This window comes from Acinonyx jubatus, chromosome D4, assembly GCF_027475565.1.
Source record: "Acinonyx jubatus isolate Ajub_Pintada_27869175 chromosome D4, VMU_Ajub_asm_v1.0, whole genome shotgun sequence".
NCBI lineage: Eukaryota > Metazoa > Chordata > Mammalia > Carnivora > Felidae > Acinonyx > Acinonyx jubatus.
The window spans coordinates 623,585-641,511 of NC_069391.1; the positions used below are offsets into that span (position 1 = coordinate 623,585).

The 17,927-nt window shown below is 64.7% G+C and overlaps 1 protein-coding gene across 8 annotated transcripts in view; it reads left to right on the top strand.

Annotated features, from left to right (window-relative positions):
* Nucleotides 1-17,159, top strand: part of EXD3 (exonuclease 3'-5' domain containing 3) — an 80,606-nt gene extending 63,447 nt beyond the window's left edge. For 6 of the 8 annotated variants that reach the window (XM_053204296.1, XM_027051009.2, XM_027051008.2 and 3 more), the window contains 4 exons: nt 72-203; nt 14,159-14,252; nt 15,974-16,012; nt 16,308-17,159. In XM_053204296.1, coding sequence (XP_053060271.1) covers nt 72-203; nt 14,159-14,252; nt 15,974-16,012; nt 16,308-16,591 — 549 coding nt within the window. In that variant the 3' untranslated portion in view covers nt 16,592-17,159. Of the gene's footprint in view, nt 1-71; nt 13,543-14,158; nt 14,253-15,973; nt 16,014-16,307 lie in introns of those variants that run through there. The other 2 variants (XR_008290788.1, XM_053204297.1) reach the window with 2 other exon arrangements.
* The last annotated feature ends 768 nt before the right edge of the window (nt 17,160-17,927 follow it).

The following is a 17,927-nucleotide window of genomic DNA, read 5'->3' on the forward strand; positions in this document are numbered from 1 at the left end:
AGGGCGGAGAGGTGGGCCTGGAGAGGCTCTGGGTCCTGTGCCCACGGCTCAGCGGCTGTGCTTCCGTGCAGCTCCGGGCCCAGGTTGGGGCTGGGCGCTGCCTCTGGGTGGACTGCTCCCTCAAGGCCCGTCAGCAGGCCAAGGCCGTGCTCAGGCATTTCAACGTTCGAGTCACCCACGCAGACATCTTCAGCCGCTGCCAGGTGAGTCCCACCTGCCCCCGGCCTGCCTTGGGCCAGTGTGTGAGCCCCAGGGCTGTCAGGAAGCCACTGCTGTGACAGGAGACCCAGCATGTCTCTGGCTGGTGGCAAGACAACAGAGGTCACGTGCTTTAGCGTTTGTGCCCTTCCAAGCGGCCGCCGCCGCCCCATCTGGGGCAGATGGGCGCCACTGGGTCCATTCTAACGTCTAGAAAGGTCTGGGTCGGGAAAGCCATGTCTAGGGTTAAGATCAGAGAGGGGTCTGAGGCCTGGGTCCTGTCTGCCGATTCGGACCAGGGAGGGGGCGCCCTCCTCTCCCTTCTCTGCCGGCCTGGGTGCACCGAGTCCTAGCCCCCATATCTGGCTTAGGGGGAGGTGGTGCAGGCCGGGGCGTGGCTGCACTGAGGCACGGGGTCCCCACAGGGCACAGTCCTAGTGCACCTCAGTGGCTCCTGGTGCAGAGTGCTGGCTATTCCCGGAATATTTGGAGTTGGGGCCATGATGAAGCTCTGTGAGGAGCACCCCTCCAAGCCCAGTTGTTTGGTGGACACTGGGCCTCACCTCTGCAGCGCAGGGGGGTAGGGGTTAGGGTCTCCGGCCAGGCTCATGGGACATCATCCCACCTTGGTGTGCCTGTGTCTGGAGATGGGGCACCCTGAGGGCAGGCATGCAGCCGAGTGTGAGGGAGACAGGAGGGAGGGAGGCCCTTCCTCAGGTCCTGGACCCCCCTCTACCCAGCTTCAGGTCCAGCCTGTGCCGACCCCGGGTCCCCGGCCCTGCCAGAAATGACTGCGGTCATCCCAGTGGCGGGAAGTGCACCGCGGGGCCTTTTCCTTCAGCGAGCTCTGGCAGGACAGGAACCTTGTCTGCGGCCTCTCTTTGTCTGTGCTCAAGCCGACAAGTGTTGTAAAGACCCCAGGACGTCCGGGATGCCTGGGAGGCATTTTAATGAGCTTTTCAGAGCCTCTGCTGCTAAGTTTTCTTGAGAAAACAGGAAGTTGGGTAGCTGGGAGGAAACCCCCACCCGTGCCCCGGGAAGCCTCATGCTGGGGAGCAGGCTGACCTCCTTCAGGCCTGCGAGGGCACCGAGGGCAGCCGCACACGGAAGAGTGTCCACGGCCCCACCTGCCCCTCCGCCCTGGGCAGTTGTAGAGCCCCCCTGCCCTGCCAGGTGCGAGGGGGAGGATGCAGAATGTGCCCCAGGGAGGTGGGGTGGGTGCAGTATGGAGCCAGTTCAAAGGCTGGGAGGCAGAGTTGCACCAGCCCTGATAGGGGACCAGCAAGTGCCCTGGCCGGAGAGGGCAGCTCTCCAGCACCCCAGGACAGAAGACAACCCACCGGGGGGGACACCATCCGGGGGCACAGAGGTGCTAAGACCTATTCTGGCTGCAGCAGGTAGCAGGGGGGAGGGAGTCCAGGTGAGAGGTGGCATCTATAGCAGGTGAGGAGTGGGCTCAGGTTTCAGGCTTCGCCCCTGGCCAGCAGGGAGGGAAGGTGCTGGGTCTGGGCTCCCTGGGGTCTTGGTCTGGAGGCCCACGCATCAGGCCCTCTAGGTTGGGGACGGGCACGGGGAAGGGGAAGCCTCGGCTCGGGAGCTCTGCCCAGCACTGTCCTTATTTGAGGTATATACGCATTCCGCCAAGACTAGCTGGGGAGGAGGACAGACAGGGTCCACGACTTGGTGCCATGTGACTGCACTGGCCAAGAAGCAGAGGGCAGCCACCCCAGGCTCGAGGGGGGAGCGGGAGGGGGCGTCCCAGGCAGAGACCCCTGTGTGTGGCTGCAGTCAGGCGCTGGCTGACAGGCAGCAGGCAGGAGCACAGGTGTAAGGCTGCATGTGGACGCCTGATGGGCCTTTGTCAAGGAAGGGCCCGGAGAGCTTCTGGTTCCAAGGCTGGCCAGTGGCCTCCAGCTGAGCTCAGCTCCAAAAGAAAGTGTGCTGGGTGTGCCGCAGGGCAGGACCCTCCCTGGGTGGCAGATAACTGTGTGGGAGGGTCCAGGAATGTGCACAAGGAGCCCTGAAAGGCCAACTTTATGGAGCCAAGTGGGCAGAGAAAGGGGTTTCTGAGAAGCCAGGATTTCTAAATTTGGAACTGGCCGTGGTCACCACAGAGACATCTGGGGAAGCGGTGGGAGAACTAAGCTTACTCTGTGTCAGGGAGCTGGTAGTAGTAATGCTTGGGCCTGAGGCCGGGGTCCCCACGCATGTTCTCAGACCAAATACCCGGTCATTGTGAGCACAGGTCTGGGCAGGCCTCCGGCCACATTCCCACCCAGAGCTCCTGGAGCCCCTCCGCCACGGCATTCCCAGCTGAACCCCAGGAGCTCAGCCTGAGAAACAGCCAGGAACGCCCAACCACCCCATCCTGCACACTGGCCACCCCAACTCCCCACCCGGTGCCCCGCTGTTCTCAGGGCCAGGCAAGGTAGGTGGGTGGCAAGCACCGAGAAGCCCCGAAGAGGTGCCCCACAGACGTTCCCAGGCGAAGGCCCAAAGCTCAGCGAAGCCACTAGGCTGGCTCCACGTGGCCCCATGGGCTAGACTGGCTTTCGAGCCGGTCTGGACATGAGAAAGTGCCGGCCGCTGACCAGCAGGGAGCGTCACACTCAGGACTGACCCAGGGAGGGCCTCTGTCCTCAGGGCCCCGCCCTGTGCTCCAGTGGGGCCTGCGCACCCTGGACGCTGGCTCGGAGCCCCTGCCGCCCGGCCCAGGCTGGAGCTGGCCGTCTCCCTGGAGACCTCCCACTGCCAGGCTGACTTTCCATTTTCTTTTCCTTCCTTATGCTATTTTAGTGCCATTCCCGGAGGGAAAACCCACTTGACACACAGGCATTCCCAGAGTGAGCCTGGCCACTCTCTGGGCTGGTGCATCAGGGTCCAAGGCGGGAAGCAAGTCAGAATGGGAGAGGGCTGGTCCAGGCCTGGGCTAGGTGCCCGGCCAGGGGTCCATGGCCGTGCCCCACTCTAGTGCCCAGCACCTGCCTGCAAGCTGTGTTGACACTCGGCATGTGCCTTGGGCACAGGGTCCACTTTCTGGGGCATCTGCACATGAGGACAGGGAGCCACATGGTGGAGGCCAGAGGTGGGCAGGGAGGCTCGGGTGAGGGGGTGGTGGGTCTCCTGTGGCGGGCAGGGTCATGGACCCCTGAAAATGGCCACCTGGGCCTGGGATCGTCCGTCAGGAACATCCGCCAAATGGATGTTCCCAGTGCCGTCTGCTATGGGAAAATATTTTATCAAAGAGATTGGAGTTAAAAAAAAAAAAAAAGCGTAAGCAGGAACCCCTGACATGGCCCAAGTGTAATGTCTATTTTTACTGTCCCTCTGGTCCCCCTCCGCTATGGTGGGGAGCAGGCTGTGGTCCCCGTGTGCAAGTAGGGCGTGTCCTAGGAGTCAGTGACGTTGGCCTCCGGAAGAGGGCACCCGGGAGGAGAGGCCACTGCAGGACGGTGACCCTGCCTTGGGGAGCTCTCAGGCAGTGCTGGCCACAGGGTCCCCAGGAGACGGAGGGTGTTGGGCCAGAGAGGAGCCTGCAGCTAGAAGAGGTCGGGCCTCAGGCTACAGGCTCACAGACACTCAGGACACAGCAGGGCTGGGTGGGGGGCCCCCGGGGTGGAGGTGGACACCGGCCCAGACTGATGTCTGGCAGGGGACGGATGCAAGCAGAGGGCTCCCCTGGCCTGGGGATGTGAGGGGGACTGCAGGCAGCCACCTCCCAGCACCCATGCCCAGAACCTGGGGCAGCGGGGACACCTGTGCCCAGCCCATTCCTGCAGACCCTCCCTCTTTCCTGACGACAAGACTAGGGACCGACAGGAAGAGGGGCAGTGGCCGCTGACCCCGCCCCTCCCCAGCCTTTGTGTCCCGTGGCCCCCAGCCCCGTTCCCACACTCCGTGCCCCCAGGGTCACACAGGCACAAAGGCTGCAGGAGGGGTGGCCACCACCCTGCACAGGGAGAGACCCTGGCCCGCCGGCTCCTAGGCGGCAGGGGGAGCAGCGGGGGGCTCTGGGGGAGGATGGGTTGGGGGCAGCTGGCGTCGGGTTTCCGTGCCGACATGGGGCTTAAGGACAGTGGGGTCCACCAGGCAGGTTTTGGCAGGGATTAAGGCCAGTGCGCCCCCAGCCTTGGGATGCTAGCCAGGGTGATGTCCCAGTGCGGTCCCTGGGGGCTGACAACAGGGTGGGCCCAGGCCCCACAGCCTGCAGGGCCACCCCCCTGCCCTGCCTCCCTTCCAGAAAAGTCCTGGTCCTCGGCCAGAGCCCAGCTTCAGTTCCCACCAGATGGCCCTGGGGACTAAGGGCCCGGGCCCAATGGCCTGCCCCCCCCCCCCGCCCCCAGTTTCTGGTGGCTCCGATCTGACCCCAGCCGCTTTAGGAAGGGCCCTGGCACTCCTGGGTCGCACCCCTGGCCCTGGCCCATCCAGCAGTCAGTACCGCCTGCTTCGTCTCCACGAGACCCTCATCCTCCACGGCTACACAAGTGGCACCTGTGCCACCCCGCGAAGTGGCCTGGACTGAGAGGAGGCCCTAGGGCCAGTCCTGTGCTCATGGCCTTGAGACCTGCCAGGGCTCCTCTGGGCCAGTGTCCGGGAGGGTTGACATGTGAGTCCCCCCAGCCCAGCTCACGCCAGGCGCCCAGCCGGGTACCCAGCCCCTCTCTCCTTCGCACATCAGTCTGTGTGGGCTGTGCTCCAAGACCCGGCCATCAGCGATCACGTGCTTCTTAATGGGCCTTCCCTCCAGCGATCTGGAGGCCCATCTGGATGGGGCTTCTCTGGCTGGACCCCCGGAATGTTGATGGAAAAGTGAGCCCACGTCCTGTCCACTTTCAGAAGGGGTGACAGGCTGGCCTGGCTACGCTGTGAGGGGACCACACTAGACACAGGGCCACGGGGCATATGTGCTCATCCAGTGTCCACAGGTGCGTGGACACTCAGCATGCAGTTGGACTGTTGGTGGCCTGGACAGACGCATCCATGGCCCTGAGTCAGGCCAGTGTGCCCTGGGCCTGAGGAGCTGGTGCAGGCCAAAGACAGACCCCTGGGAGTCTGGGGCAAGGACGGTGGGGAGGTTCCCTCAGGCAGGACAGTGCAGGCCTAGCCATCTGGGCCAGGGCGTCCCTCCGCTGGTCAGCTGGCGGCCACATGTACCAGAGGATGGGCCAGGCACAGCTGGCCGCGGGGGCGCCCCCAGTGCTGTCGTCTTGGGCCTGCGGCCAGTTAAGACACCTCGGACAGTGAAACCACACCTGGCGCCCACGACACACTGTCTGGGGGGTACGGTCGTGTCTCTGAGGACCTACGTCCTTCCCCCTCTCCGCTCCACACCTCCACACCCGCTACGCAGCCCCCAGCCACGGAGCTGTCCAGAACCACTGGCCAGACATGGCCGAGGACCGGGCTCTGAAGAAATGGAGGGAGGGCAGAGCCCCTGGTGACCAGCCGGGCCTCCGGGCTGGAGAGCAGAACAGCCCCACACCGGCCGAGGGAGCCTGGGGCTCAGGGACTGAGGCACACCGAGGCCGCGCACAGCCAGCTTCGGGGTTACCGGCAGGCTGAGACAGACACCCTGCCCCTGGTGTCGGCACCCCGCAGCCTGCGGCTAAATCGTGTGAAATTCACATCTCAGCGTCCGCAAATAGTTGTCTTGGCAGCAGCCCTGCCTGTGTGTCCTTACACTGCCCACAGCTGCTTTCTCAGGGACCCAACGGCCCTTGCAGGGGACTGACCCTTGCCTGGGGGCCTGGCTGGCATCTGACCGGGGAGGTGGGCACTCTTCTTCCTTTTGAACGATTGCCAGCCCCAAAGCAGAAGTGGGGCCCAAGAGCCAGGGGGCAGTGAGCTGCGTGGTGGGTGGCCATGGGCCTGGATGGGGACGGCAGGCCTGAGAGCACGGACCCACTGTCCACTCAACCCTAGATACAGAAAAAAAGGCCTGGCTGGCCTCAGGGGTGTAAAGCCAGCGGCAGCCAGCCCCCTTGGGGCTGCAGGGAGAGGAGGCCATGGGCACCCATGGATTGGGTCTGGGGAGGGCCCACGGGTGGTAAAACAGGGTCTGCCAGGCAGGGACCAACAGCTGGATGGCCGGTGCAGCAGGGCGCTGGGGGGGCAGGGGGGGGGGCGGGGAGGGGGGCAGGAACATCCATGAGTCACCCGCACTGCCGCCCCCACCCCCTCCGGCCCAGCCTCTCTTCCCTCCCTGGCTGGGGCTGGGGAGTGGCGCATATCCCCTCCTCCCTCCCTCCCAGGGGGCCCTGCTCACTGCCCACTGGGAGCGGAGCACATTCAGGACAAGTGTAGACCCCAGAGGTCACTGAGGGCAGATGGGGCGTCCGAGGCAGAGCAGCATGCCTGGAGGGCCCTCTGCTCTGGCAGGATGGGGGCTGGGTGTGACCCCATCCAGCCAGGGACAGGGAGGGGCCTTGGAAGAGTAACCCCACAAAGGGAGACAGGCCTGCTCGGCCAAGCCCGAACTCCTCCCTTGAGGTGGGGGAGTAGGTGGTGCAGGGTCCTTCAGGGAAGTGGGGGGAGTCAGGCTCCAGCAAGGACTGCTGCTTCCTTTCCTCATCTTGGAAAACGCATTTCAAGGCATAGGTGTGGTGGAAGGAGCCGCCTCTCTTAGCCTGACTCAGTGGCCCTGGGAAGAGGCAGGGAGGAGAGGGCCAGGGGACCCCTGCCCTGTCTCAGCCCCCACTCAGGCTGGCTCCCCACAGTGCTGGGCCCATCGTACTGTGGCCCCCTTGGCACCTGATCTCCCACCCTCCCCACTTGGTCCACCAAGCCCCAGGTTGTCTGTCACTTCCTCCAGGAAGGCCTCCAGACCCCCAGCCCAATCTCTAGAACATCACCACTCTTTGGAGGAGTACTTTGGGGGCTCCTCTCTCCCTTGGCTGGGAACACAGTAGGGCAGGCCTGCTGTGAGTGAAAGGCAGGCCCCACAGACATTCAGACAGCTTCAGACCCCAGGCTTCAGGGCTCCAGTTCCCTTCCAGGCCGCTGCCTGCTGTCTGAGGGCTTGGCTCCACTTGTCTGTTGAAGTGGGGACAACCAGAGCTGATCCCGGCTGGCACAGCCTCGGGGCCCCTCCAACTTCCTTAGCCTGCACCCCCCCCCGCCCCCGTTGCCTCCCTTGGCCCTAGGTGGGAGGGGTACCCCAGCCCCCCTGGCCCCGGGTCCTGGCGCGGGAAGGCAGGCGCAACCGTTTGCTTTTGAATCTCGGCCGGGTGTCCTGAGTGGCCCTTTCAAAGGCCGGCCGGGGGCGGGGGCCGTTCCCAGGCGCGCCCCGCCCTCCCCGCCCGCCCCTCCTCCCGCTTTCCCACGCGGCCCGGCCGCCGGCTGGTTCTCACGGCCCGCTGCCCCTCCCCCGTCTGGGAACGGGCCGCGCTGCGCCCGCCGCGCTGGGGTGCCCGGGAGCCCCAGGATGGGGGGGGGGGTGCGCCTGGCGGGGGGGTTACTGGAGGGGGTGCCGCCTAGGGGTTGCTGAGGTCGCCAAAGGGAGGCAGACAGCACCCCACACACGGGGCCTGAGGCCAGATTGTATTGGATTTAACCTAGGGCAGGTGCTCTCTGGCCCCCCACACCTCGTGGAGCGATCCAGGGGGCCCTGGCCAACCCTGCCTTGTGCGTGGGGACAACAGCACCCACTCCTCATTAGGGTCTCCCTGACTGGGAGCAGGTTCTGGGGCCTCGGTTCCTCCTAATACCCTGCAGAGACTAGGTCACTGGTTTTACAAAGTACAAATACAGACCCCGCAGAAAATAGTGAATACCTTCTCACATAGAACTGTAATCCCATCCCACACTTGATCTGAAATTCGCATTCAGGGCCCAAATTCTCGCTGGCTGCCTGAGGGGGCCTGTGACTGTGTCCTATCAGGGTTGAGGAAGCAGGGCAGGACTTGGCTACCAGTCTGGGCCCCCTGGCTCACCTTGGCTTGCCTCCATGAAGGTCAGCCCTGGCCCACCCAAGTGAGCTGGAACAAGGGGGTCCATTCCACCCAGCTTCAGATAGCCTGGGCTGGAGTCGGCCTCACTGCCCCCACGAGGGGGTCTGCACGGGGGTCCCCAGTGGGCCCTGGGCTATGGCTGGTGCAGCTGGAGGAGGAGCTTTTCAGAAGCCCGGGCACCCAGGGTGGGGAGTGGATGCCAAGTAGGAGGCCCACCCGCCCGTCCTATGTGTGGCCACTGCCCAGGGCTCCGGCCTGCAAGCCCCAGAGGGGCCTGGGGGAAGGGCTGTGACCCTCCCGAGTCTCCCTGGCCAGGGTACACCTAGGCGGGGCAGGGCTTCCTGCTCGGGCAGGCTCTGGCTGTCACGCATGCTGTGCCCCTCTGCCCATTCCACCCACCACCCTTTTCCCCCCTCCCTCGTCGTCAGAGAGACCAGCCATGTGCTGCTGCAGGTTCGGGGTATCCGCCCCCAGCCGTGGCTACTGGGGCCCTCACTGTGAGTCGTCAGCCCGCCCTCACCCACTGCAGGCATGAGGGCAGCTCTGGAGCTGGGGGGTCCACTCCCAGGGAGTCCAGCAGGCCCTCCCGCCCCTGTAGCAGGAGGTGGGCCCGGCAGGAGGCTGGCGGGGAGGGTGTCTGGCTCCAGGCGCCAGCCGCACGTCTGCCTCTGAGCCCAAAGCCCCAGTCGCTGGGTGCTGGCCTCAGAAGGCTACACAAGATGGCATCAGCCTGAGCCTGTGCCCCACGAGCCGGTCACCAGCCGGGAAAGTCCCAGATGCCATTGTCCCCTCCACACCTGCCGGGGGAGGTGGATGTTCAGGTCTCCTGCCACTGAAAATAGAGGCCCCCGGGAGCACCCCTCCTGCACTCCCTGGCGAGGTGCACACAAGCCCCTGTCTACAGACTGCTCATACACAGACACACTTCCAGGGTCAGGGGACATGTGAAGTGACTCGCCCTGACACGCCCCGTCACACAGGTCCCTCATCCACACCTTGGAACACCCAGCCACACTCACTCCTGCTCATGCCTCTGTGCTGCTCACGTGCACACACACCCTCAGTGCTCTTGCGCCCTTCATGCCGGAATGCTTATGAGAGAGACACCTGCAGGGCGCCAGCTTCACACACGTGCCCAGTCATAGCCCCTCGGGGACTCCACCCCACACGCCCCAGTGCCAGTGGCTCCTGACCCCCTAGGGAACCCACACAATGCTAACTGTGCCCAGGCCCTGCTGTGTCTGTGGAGACACTCTCCTGAGCCTACAAAGGGATGGGCCCGTGGGAACTGGCCTTCCTGGGCCTGGGGACAGGGCTGGCGCTGGAGCACAGCCCCTGTAGGGCTGCTGTCCCGGGTCATAGACATCCAGGTTGGAGGCCACCGGCAGGAGGGCCTGCTCCACAGACAGAAGAGCACCAGGGTTGGGTTTGAAAACCTTCCCATGCAGGCCTGTGCATCAGCCCCAGCCACGCGCTCCTTGCAGGGCCTGGGTCCTGGCCCTTCTGTCCAGCGTTCGCCCCAGGCCAGCAGGATGGGGTCACATCTCACAGATGCCCTGTGGGCCACCTGCAGGGAGGGGGCTCCGTCCTCCTGGCCCCTTGTCCCGTCTCCTCTGGGCAATCAGACAACACCCCGTGCCGGGGGCCAACAGGGTCCTCATGGGCAAAGCTGGCTGATGTGCTTGTCTTGGAGGAGGGCCCCAGCCCCAACAGTCGTGCTCCCCTCCAGGGCCACATCACCTTTGGGGGCAGATGGCTCAGGGCCCCACGAGGTGCTGCCTGGATGGTGTGGGAGAGTGAGGTGTGGAGCAGACCCAGGCCTCACCGCTTCCTCTGGGGCTTTGTTCCCGCCCCGTCCAGGCAAGGTGTCAGGCCAGTGGCCTTTCATCCCAGCCCTCTGGCCCTGCACCCGGCGCCATTTGTTAGGGTGGCCCTGGGGGCGGTCACGGTGGATGAGCCAGCCTGGGCAGGCCTCAGGACAGCAAGTGTGGACTGTAGGGGGAGGTGGCACTTGGCAGGGACCAAATGGGCAGAAAAGCACCCTGGGAACAGGGATGCTGGTGTCCTGAAGTTGAGACCCTCCAGGGCTCCCGCTACCCTGACCGGAGCATCCGAGACGCTGGCCATGTGTAGATGTGCTCAGGAAGGTGCCGGAAACCATTCTCAGTGCCGCGTTGGCTTTTCCCACCAGGCGGTGGGACGAAGTGCTGTTTCTTCTGCTTTTTTATGCTTCGCTCTTGTTCCAATTTGCTCTAAATGAGCAAGAAATAGCCCATTACTCTAGAACATGCCACAGCTTCTGAGCCCAGCCCCCACCCGCCCTGCCTGTGGGTCAGAAATCCCCAAACTTGGCCTTCCAGGGCCTGGGCTCCAGAATGACTCCCCCCTCCCCCACTGGGGGTGGGGGCTGCAGGGGTCTGGCAGGGCCCCCGCTTGGAGCCTGGACTGCACTTACCGTCAGGCAGGAGTGAGGTTTCTACAAGCCTGCCCCTTGCTCAGAAGGAGGGCACCCAAGTGGCCTGGGCCCACTTCCCAGCTGGAGCCTAAAACTCTCAGCGGTGCCTAGTGCCTACCGAGCTGGGGAAGCAGGGTGGTGTGAACTCCCCAGGCAGCCAGCCTGTGGTGCGGAGCTCAGGTCATGGACCTGGCTGCTGGCTGGGCAGGAGGCCCCACTCACATCCTTCTTAGGGCGGGGGTCCCTTCTCTGGGCTCCCAGCCTAGGCAGGCCCTGCACCCTTAGGAACACGTGTTCTCTCTCATACCCCATGCCCGGGTGAGTCCCAGGTATGGCTTCTATCCCGCCCTCCCCTCCCCCTCACACCCACCCCCCATTTGCTGAGGCCTGGGGCTCAAGGCTGATGGGGGCCCAAGGGTGTTTACAAGCAACCAACAGGGCTGTGCTGTCCTGGGCCCAGGGAGGGCTGGTCGCCTCTGGAGAGGAACGTGTACAAGGGCCCATCCGAGCTGCCTGCTGGCCCTGCCCAGCCCGTTCTGTGGCCCTGGCTGGGGCGTGCCCCTCTGTACTCTACACCTGTGTGCCAGCTGTCCGCTGGTTGTGCACAGCAGACACCTGCAGGCGTGCTGACCAGGGTTGTGTGTGTGTGGGTGGCCCTGCACCCAGGGCAGGTGGGAACACAGACGTTTCCAGGGACGCAGACTTCAGGACAGTTGCTGTGACCTTGCCTGTTGCACAGGTCTTGGTTCTGCTGGCCACGACCACTCCTTGGGTGAGTGTGACTGCGAATCCTGGGCTCAGACCTGAGAGGAGGCCCTGCCCTTGGGCATGGCCCCTCAAAGCCCCCCAGCTCCCCCCTGCCAAGTCTTAGCCTCAGTGGAACGGGCAGGTGTCCCAAGTGCCTGCTATAGCCTCTCGTCACACCCCCAAGAAGCCCAGAAAACAGAGCCTCCTGGAGAAGTGGCCAAAGCAGGCCTCTCCTGCCCTCCCCAGGCCCCAGGGAGGGGCAAGGGGCTGCAGAGGGTGGACCAAAAGGTCAAGTCTGCCTAACTCCCGGTCTGTGGGCCCCAGCAGTCCCGATGACCAGTCACTGCTGGCAGCCCAGCCCCTGGGAGGCAACCTCCCCCTTGTGGGCTCAGGTCTCTGGCCAAGACAGTCCCCAGGCGGACAGAGTGCCCTGAGTTGGGACAGCACGGCAAGTGGGTGTTGGCTCCAAGCAGCTGTAAGAGCTGTGGGGACCGGGCACGCAGGTGGACTCCTGGGACCAGGAAGCCACGAGCCTTCCCAGCCCCTCCAGCCCCTGACTCACCTGGCCCTGCCCACCCAGCCAGGCTCTGGGGCTGGAGGCCCTCCCCGCCCTCAGAATCCCAGACTGAATGGGGGTACACAGAGACCAGGCTGGACTCTCAAGACCATACACCCAGCCCCTGTCCAGAGCCTTCCCCGGGACCCCCGCTGCAGTCTGTCCAGGCCCACTGGTATCCCAGGGCTCGGGTTTGTGTGTCCCCCAAGGGAGAGTAGGCATGGCCCAGACACCACCTGCACATACCCCCTCTCCTAAGGGTCAGCGTGAGGACCCTGGTGTGGGGTCCTCGCTAGCCAAGGGCCCTGTAAGCAAGTTACTCAGCCCCTCAGAAGCCCCCTTTCTTCATAATGAAAGGCAATGTCTCCCTCTTTGGTGTCAGGAAGGGTGCTGGGCCATGGGCCCCAAAGAGCAGGGCCTCAGCCTTGTGTGAGGCAGGTGGACCTTGCAGGGGACGGGGACAGGAGACACAGGGAGCCGCTAGGTGCTGGTCCTTCCTGCAGATGGGGAGCACAGGGCAGAGAGGGGGTGAGCATGTAGAACCGGCTTTTCCAGCCGGGGGTGGGGGTGGGACAGGGCCTCCCAGGGCCCTATGGGGTGACGGCAGGGCCCAGCAGTGGGCAGCAGCCGTGGGAAAAGCAGCACCGGTGGTTCCCGAGGGTGGGGCCAGGTCCTTGTGGATGGCACCGGTGGTTTGTCTTCGTGCCGTGACTCAGCGTGAGCTGGCAGTCCCGCCCAGGTGTGTGCATCAGGCCCAGGTCCTGGGAAGGCTCCCACCCCCTCCCACTAATGCAGCATCCCTCTCACACCTACAGGCTCCGTCCCCTGGGGGGGCCTGGGTAGGGGGGGAGGAGGGCGAACGCGGTTCTCTGTGGTGGGCAGCCCAGGGCAGCGACCACTCTTTCCCCAGCTGGACCTGGAGTGACCACAGGCTAGACCTGCGGCCAGGGCTCCACCTGCACTCCTGCCCAGGAAGGTCCCTGGGTCTGTGACCGGGAGGCCAGGGCCCACGGCAGACTCCCCGTGCCGGAGAGGTGGCCAGGGGACAGGAGGCACCCCCCCCAGAGAGGCAGGAGGAAGGGTCCTGCCGGCACCAGCCCTGCCCCAGCCCCACCCAGGCCTCCCCGAAGAGGTGGCCCCACCCTCCGGCGCCCCCAGGCCCTGGCTCCTGATGCTGGATGCAGTACAGCAAGCTCATGGTGTCGAAAGGCCCATGGGAAAAGGGCGTGTGGGGGCAGGGGGCACCGCCCCTGACGTGGGCACACCCTGAGGCTCCAGGGGCTGGTGGCTGCCACCTACCCACCCACCCCTGGGAGCTGTGTCATTCAGGGCACTGGTCAGGCTCCTCCAGGAGGGGCCTGGGAGTGATCCCATGAGCCCAGATCATGGACCCCTCCTCCCTGTGGCCCCAGAACGCCCCCTCCCACCCTCAGGCCCTGCTCTAGGCTCATCCTCCTCTTACAGGCCGCTCTGATTTGGGGAAGGGCTGTGACTGGCTGTGCATGTGTCCATGAGCACCTGTGCCCACCTGCCTGGGAACCAGTGGCCCCTCTCACTCTCCCTTGGGCCCTCCTTACCTCATCATGGGGACCCTGGGGTCCTTCACCCTGTCAGTCAGTGGCCATCATGAAGCAACCCTGGGGTAGCTGTGTTGGGAGGACAGGATGGGCCCCAGAAGCCCCTGCCCCCACCCCCAGTGTCACTGCAAGGTCAGCAGGGCCAAGCTGTGTGCCTTCCAAGAGCCATTGCATGTCCTAGACAAGGACCCCAAATAGAAGCAAAAGTGGCTTCCCTCCTGATCCCTTGTAGATGTGGTGCCCGGGGGGCGGGGGCGGGGGGGCAGGGTCAGGCAACAGGCATCATCAAGAAACACGGACACTGAAACGGCCTGGCTGAGGGGCCCGCTGCAAGCCTCTTACCCTGACCCTTTGATGCTGAGCTAGCCCAGGGATGCCCAGGCCTGGTTGTGCCCTCGAGGCTCTGCGATTGGGGCGGACAGCCCAGGTGATGACAGAGGCCCACAGGGTCTCATGAGCCAGAAGAGGCTGCCTAGGGCCCACTAGGATCCAGTGCCGTGCTGGAGGGCTCCCAGGAGGAGGTGTGCCCTGTCCTGCAAGGAGAGGAAGGGATGTGTGCTTTTGTCTCTGTGAAACCCCCTAGCCAGACCCAGAGCTGCAAGGAGCCTGAGGCTGGGGGTGGGAGGTGGGAGGTGGGCAGAGCCTCACCCGGCCTCAGCACCCCCTCTGTCCCCAGGCCTGTAACTGTGACCAGTACCTGAAGGTCTCCAAGGACATGATGAAGCAGCTGGTGAGGCTCAGCAGCCGCCCGGAAGGCCCCAGCATCACAGGTATGTTGCCCCATGGGGTTAGGCGTGGGCTCTGTGGGCTCTGTGGACAGTGGCCCAGTTGTGGGGTTAAACTGCAGGGATGACCAGGGAGGTGCCGGCCAGGGGCCGGTGGAAAGACAGAGCTCACGCTGCGCAAAGGTTACAGGCCCAGGAGGCCAGGAAGCTGAGACACTCAGGGCCCCTCTGGGGTGGGGTCCCCCCCCCCCTCTCCGGTCACCCTGCCCTTCACACAGAGTGCACACGCACACAGACATGTGTGCCGGCACGCACCTGTTTGTACACACTTGTGCACACATGTGCACGTGCACAGATGCACATTTGCTTGCACACTGGCACCTGCTAAGCAATCTGAAGGCGGACAATCCCGGACAGACAGAAAGGAGGGCAAACCCCAGATGTCAACCCCCTCAACCGTGGACCCAGCCTCAGTTTCCACCCTTGTAAAACTAGAAACTGGAAGGAGACTTTGAAGTCGCTGGCTGGGGCATGAGTGTGCCCTTCCATTCCTATCACCGGCTCCCCCGCCCTCTAGAGAGAGGGGCACCAGAGGGAGCCTCGCAGCTCCTCCCCAGGCTCCCGGCTGCTCCTCAGCGGAGGGCAAGGATGGGATGGATAGGCGACTGTCTTAGTGCCCTCTCCAGGGGGGTCAGCCTGAGGTTAGGGTGCCTCTGAGATCCCTTTGCACGGCTCGCCGTGGCTCTCCCGGACGGTGACGTCCCCACGAGGGTGTTCTTGTTCTTCCGAAACCCCCTGAGGTTTGGGGCTGGAGCTCCTCAGGTGAGCCATAGTGATGGCCTGTGTCCAGCCCCCAGCAGCTCTCAGCTCTCCACAGTGTGGCCTTGACATGTTCAAGGCCCAGGAAGGGAGGAGCAGGGTACGAGCACTGCCCTCTGCTAGAGCCACCCCGCCACTGGGCTCCCGGCTCCTCTGAGCCACCAGCGCTCTGCCCAGAGGCCCACGCCTGTCCTGAGGTGGTGGGTGGCCCTCCTGCGGGCCTGCTGGCATCTCGTGGGCCTCCAGGTAAAGGCTGAGACCAGACCGACTAGGGCGAGATAGGGAGACCAGATGGAGGTCATGGCCTCATTGCGTTGCGGGGCGGGGGGGGGGGGGGGGGGGGGGGGAGTGCTCATCCATTCAGGCTCTGGCTAAAGTTAATCTGGAGCCATCTGTGGAGAGATGTTTGCCAAGCAAATTAGGGGTAGGACTCTTCCGCCTGCCGGCTAGGACTCCTCAGCCGTCACTGCCCTCACGCCTGCACTGGCCCCTCAGCAGCCCGAGGCCTGGCCACCTCCCTGGAGTCTCCTGTGTTCTTAGCGGAGGTAGGGACCCTCTTGCAGAGTCAGAAGGTCGCCCTGAGCTCCAGCAGGTCCCCTGGGCCCTGCTGCTATGAAACACAGGCCCTGGCAGTGGCTTATCTTCTCATCGCCACAAATGGGATGCCCCCGCCCCCACCGGCCCGTTCTCAGGCCCCCAGTGCCCTAATCGGCCAATCTCACGCCCAGAACTTGTTTCCCAAGGACCTTTGAGCCCCAAGAACATTCCAAGGTGTGAGTTCCCATGGGAGGGGATCAGGCTGGCACCAAAGCTCCTCAGCCCCCTACCCTTTGCCCTTTCTGCTAAGGGTGGGGGGAGAGGCTGGGCACTTGGAGGTGCATTATGGGCACTGGGGCTGCCAGGACCCACCCTTAGGACAGTCCCTGATGTCCTCAATTGATTGCCAGGTGATGAGGCCACCCAGAGCGAGGACATACAGGAAGCAGGTGAGCCCTGGGACCACCCACTGACAGGGTTTGTTCCTGGCCCAGGAGAGGGGACTGCCCTGAGAGGATGGGCCCATGCCCTAGGCGAGGGGTAGCGGGCAGGGCCAGTGGGGAGAGAGGGCCAGGGGTCCGTGGGTAAGATGAAGCAGAGCGTTGGGGGGACCAGGCAGTGTAGGGCAGAGGCACCGGAAAGAACAGGGTGGAGGCGAGACCATCCCCCCAGCCCCTCCCACTCCACCCCACCCCACCATAAGGCTGAGAGCTCAGAGTGGCCGCCCACCCCCCACCTTTCCAGGCTCAGCCCCAGAGGAGGCCCCCAGGGGCTGTACCTACGACCCACCTTGCCGCTGGCTGGAGGCCACAGACCTGCGGGCTGGTGCGCCTGCCACACTGGCCAGTGGCACCCGGCTGCAGCTGGCAGGGGTCCCGGAGGGCGTGCTGCGGCGGCCGGGGCTACGCCATTTCTACTGCTGCTCTGGCTGTGGCAAGGTCTTCTGGGAGGGTTCCCACCTGTGCCGCATCACCTCGCAATTCAGCCAGATCCTGAGCAGCGCCTCCAGCTCCTGGAAGCAGAGCTGAGCCCCCAGGCCCACGGGCCTGCACTGCCCCCTGGGGCATCCACCCACCCACCCCCAGCAATACAGGTAATAAAAGTCCTGACCTGCGTGGGCCTGTGGCCATGGGCTCACTGCACACACCTGGGCCTGACCCTAGGTGCACCTGTGGCCGTGGACTCATTGCATACACCTGGGCGCCAGCCCCAGGTGCAGAGCTAGGACCGGGGTGGAAGGGATGAAAGTTCTTGCACAAGGTCAGGATGCTCGGACCCTGAGCTGAGAACCGCCTGATACTCGGGAATGAGGCCGACGGAAAGTGGGAAGGACACGCCTGGCAGAGGAAATGGCCTTCACAAAGGCCCGGGGCTGGGACCCAAGCGGCTCCCGTCAGCGGGGCTCAGTGGGGCGGAGGGAGGCGGGGGCACACAGGCCCCCCACGCACTGGGGGCCCACTCCCTTTGCTGCATTGGTAAATGCCACCCCCCCCTCTGCCCCACCTTCCTGGGCTCCTCAGACCTTCGGGGAGGCCTCCAGTTCCAGGGAGTGTAGATGGTGGGACCCCGCAGGGCCAGGGCCCTTTAGGCCAGATGTGGCGGGGGTGGGGGTGGGGGTGGGGGGCTTCCTGGGGAACAGGGCCCAGCCCTCTGTGGTGCAAGAGGCAGGGCGGCCACCCTCTAGGAGGACATCCATTGTGTCTGGAGGGCCATGCCTGGAGGGGAGGCCCACCTCTGCATCTGCTGCCCTCGCCCCCTCACCGGCCGGAGTGTGACCCCACATGGCTTCTTCCCCCCCCCAACCCGGTCGAGGTGGCCTCCTCTCATGAAACAGAGTGGCAGCCGAAGCCACAAGGGGGCCCTGCACATGAGAGCGTCCACCCTCACAACTGCAGGAAACAGCCACTGCTCCACCTACTCTCTGGGAAACTGAGGCGCAGGCGCTCGTTGCCAGCACCCGAGGGCCCCGGGCACTGGTGCCAGGTGGGCGGGGAGAGGGGCCTAGACTGCATCTTGCCCTGGCCGCCTCCTCCTGGCTCACTCGCTAGGAATGTGCCCCCCCCCACCCCCCACATCCCTTTCCTGTCCTTCCTGCCTTGAGCGGAAACCAGCTCAGATTTGGCCCGGGAACCCAGGCGGAAGCCTCAGGGCCGGGGAGCCCGGGGGGGCGGGGCGGGGCTGCCGCCTCTGCCCAGAGCGGGTGCACCTGCAGGCCCAGGTGTGACAGCCTCAGGTACCAGGTGGGTGCTGGCAGTGCCAGGCCTACCTCTGCCCCCGCCTGGGCTGGGGGTCAGGCCCAAGAGTATGAGGCTGGGGGCTCATGCTGAACGCCATGCACCCATCCTGCCACACTGCCCATCATTT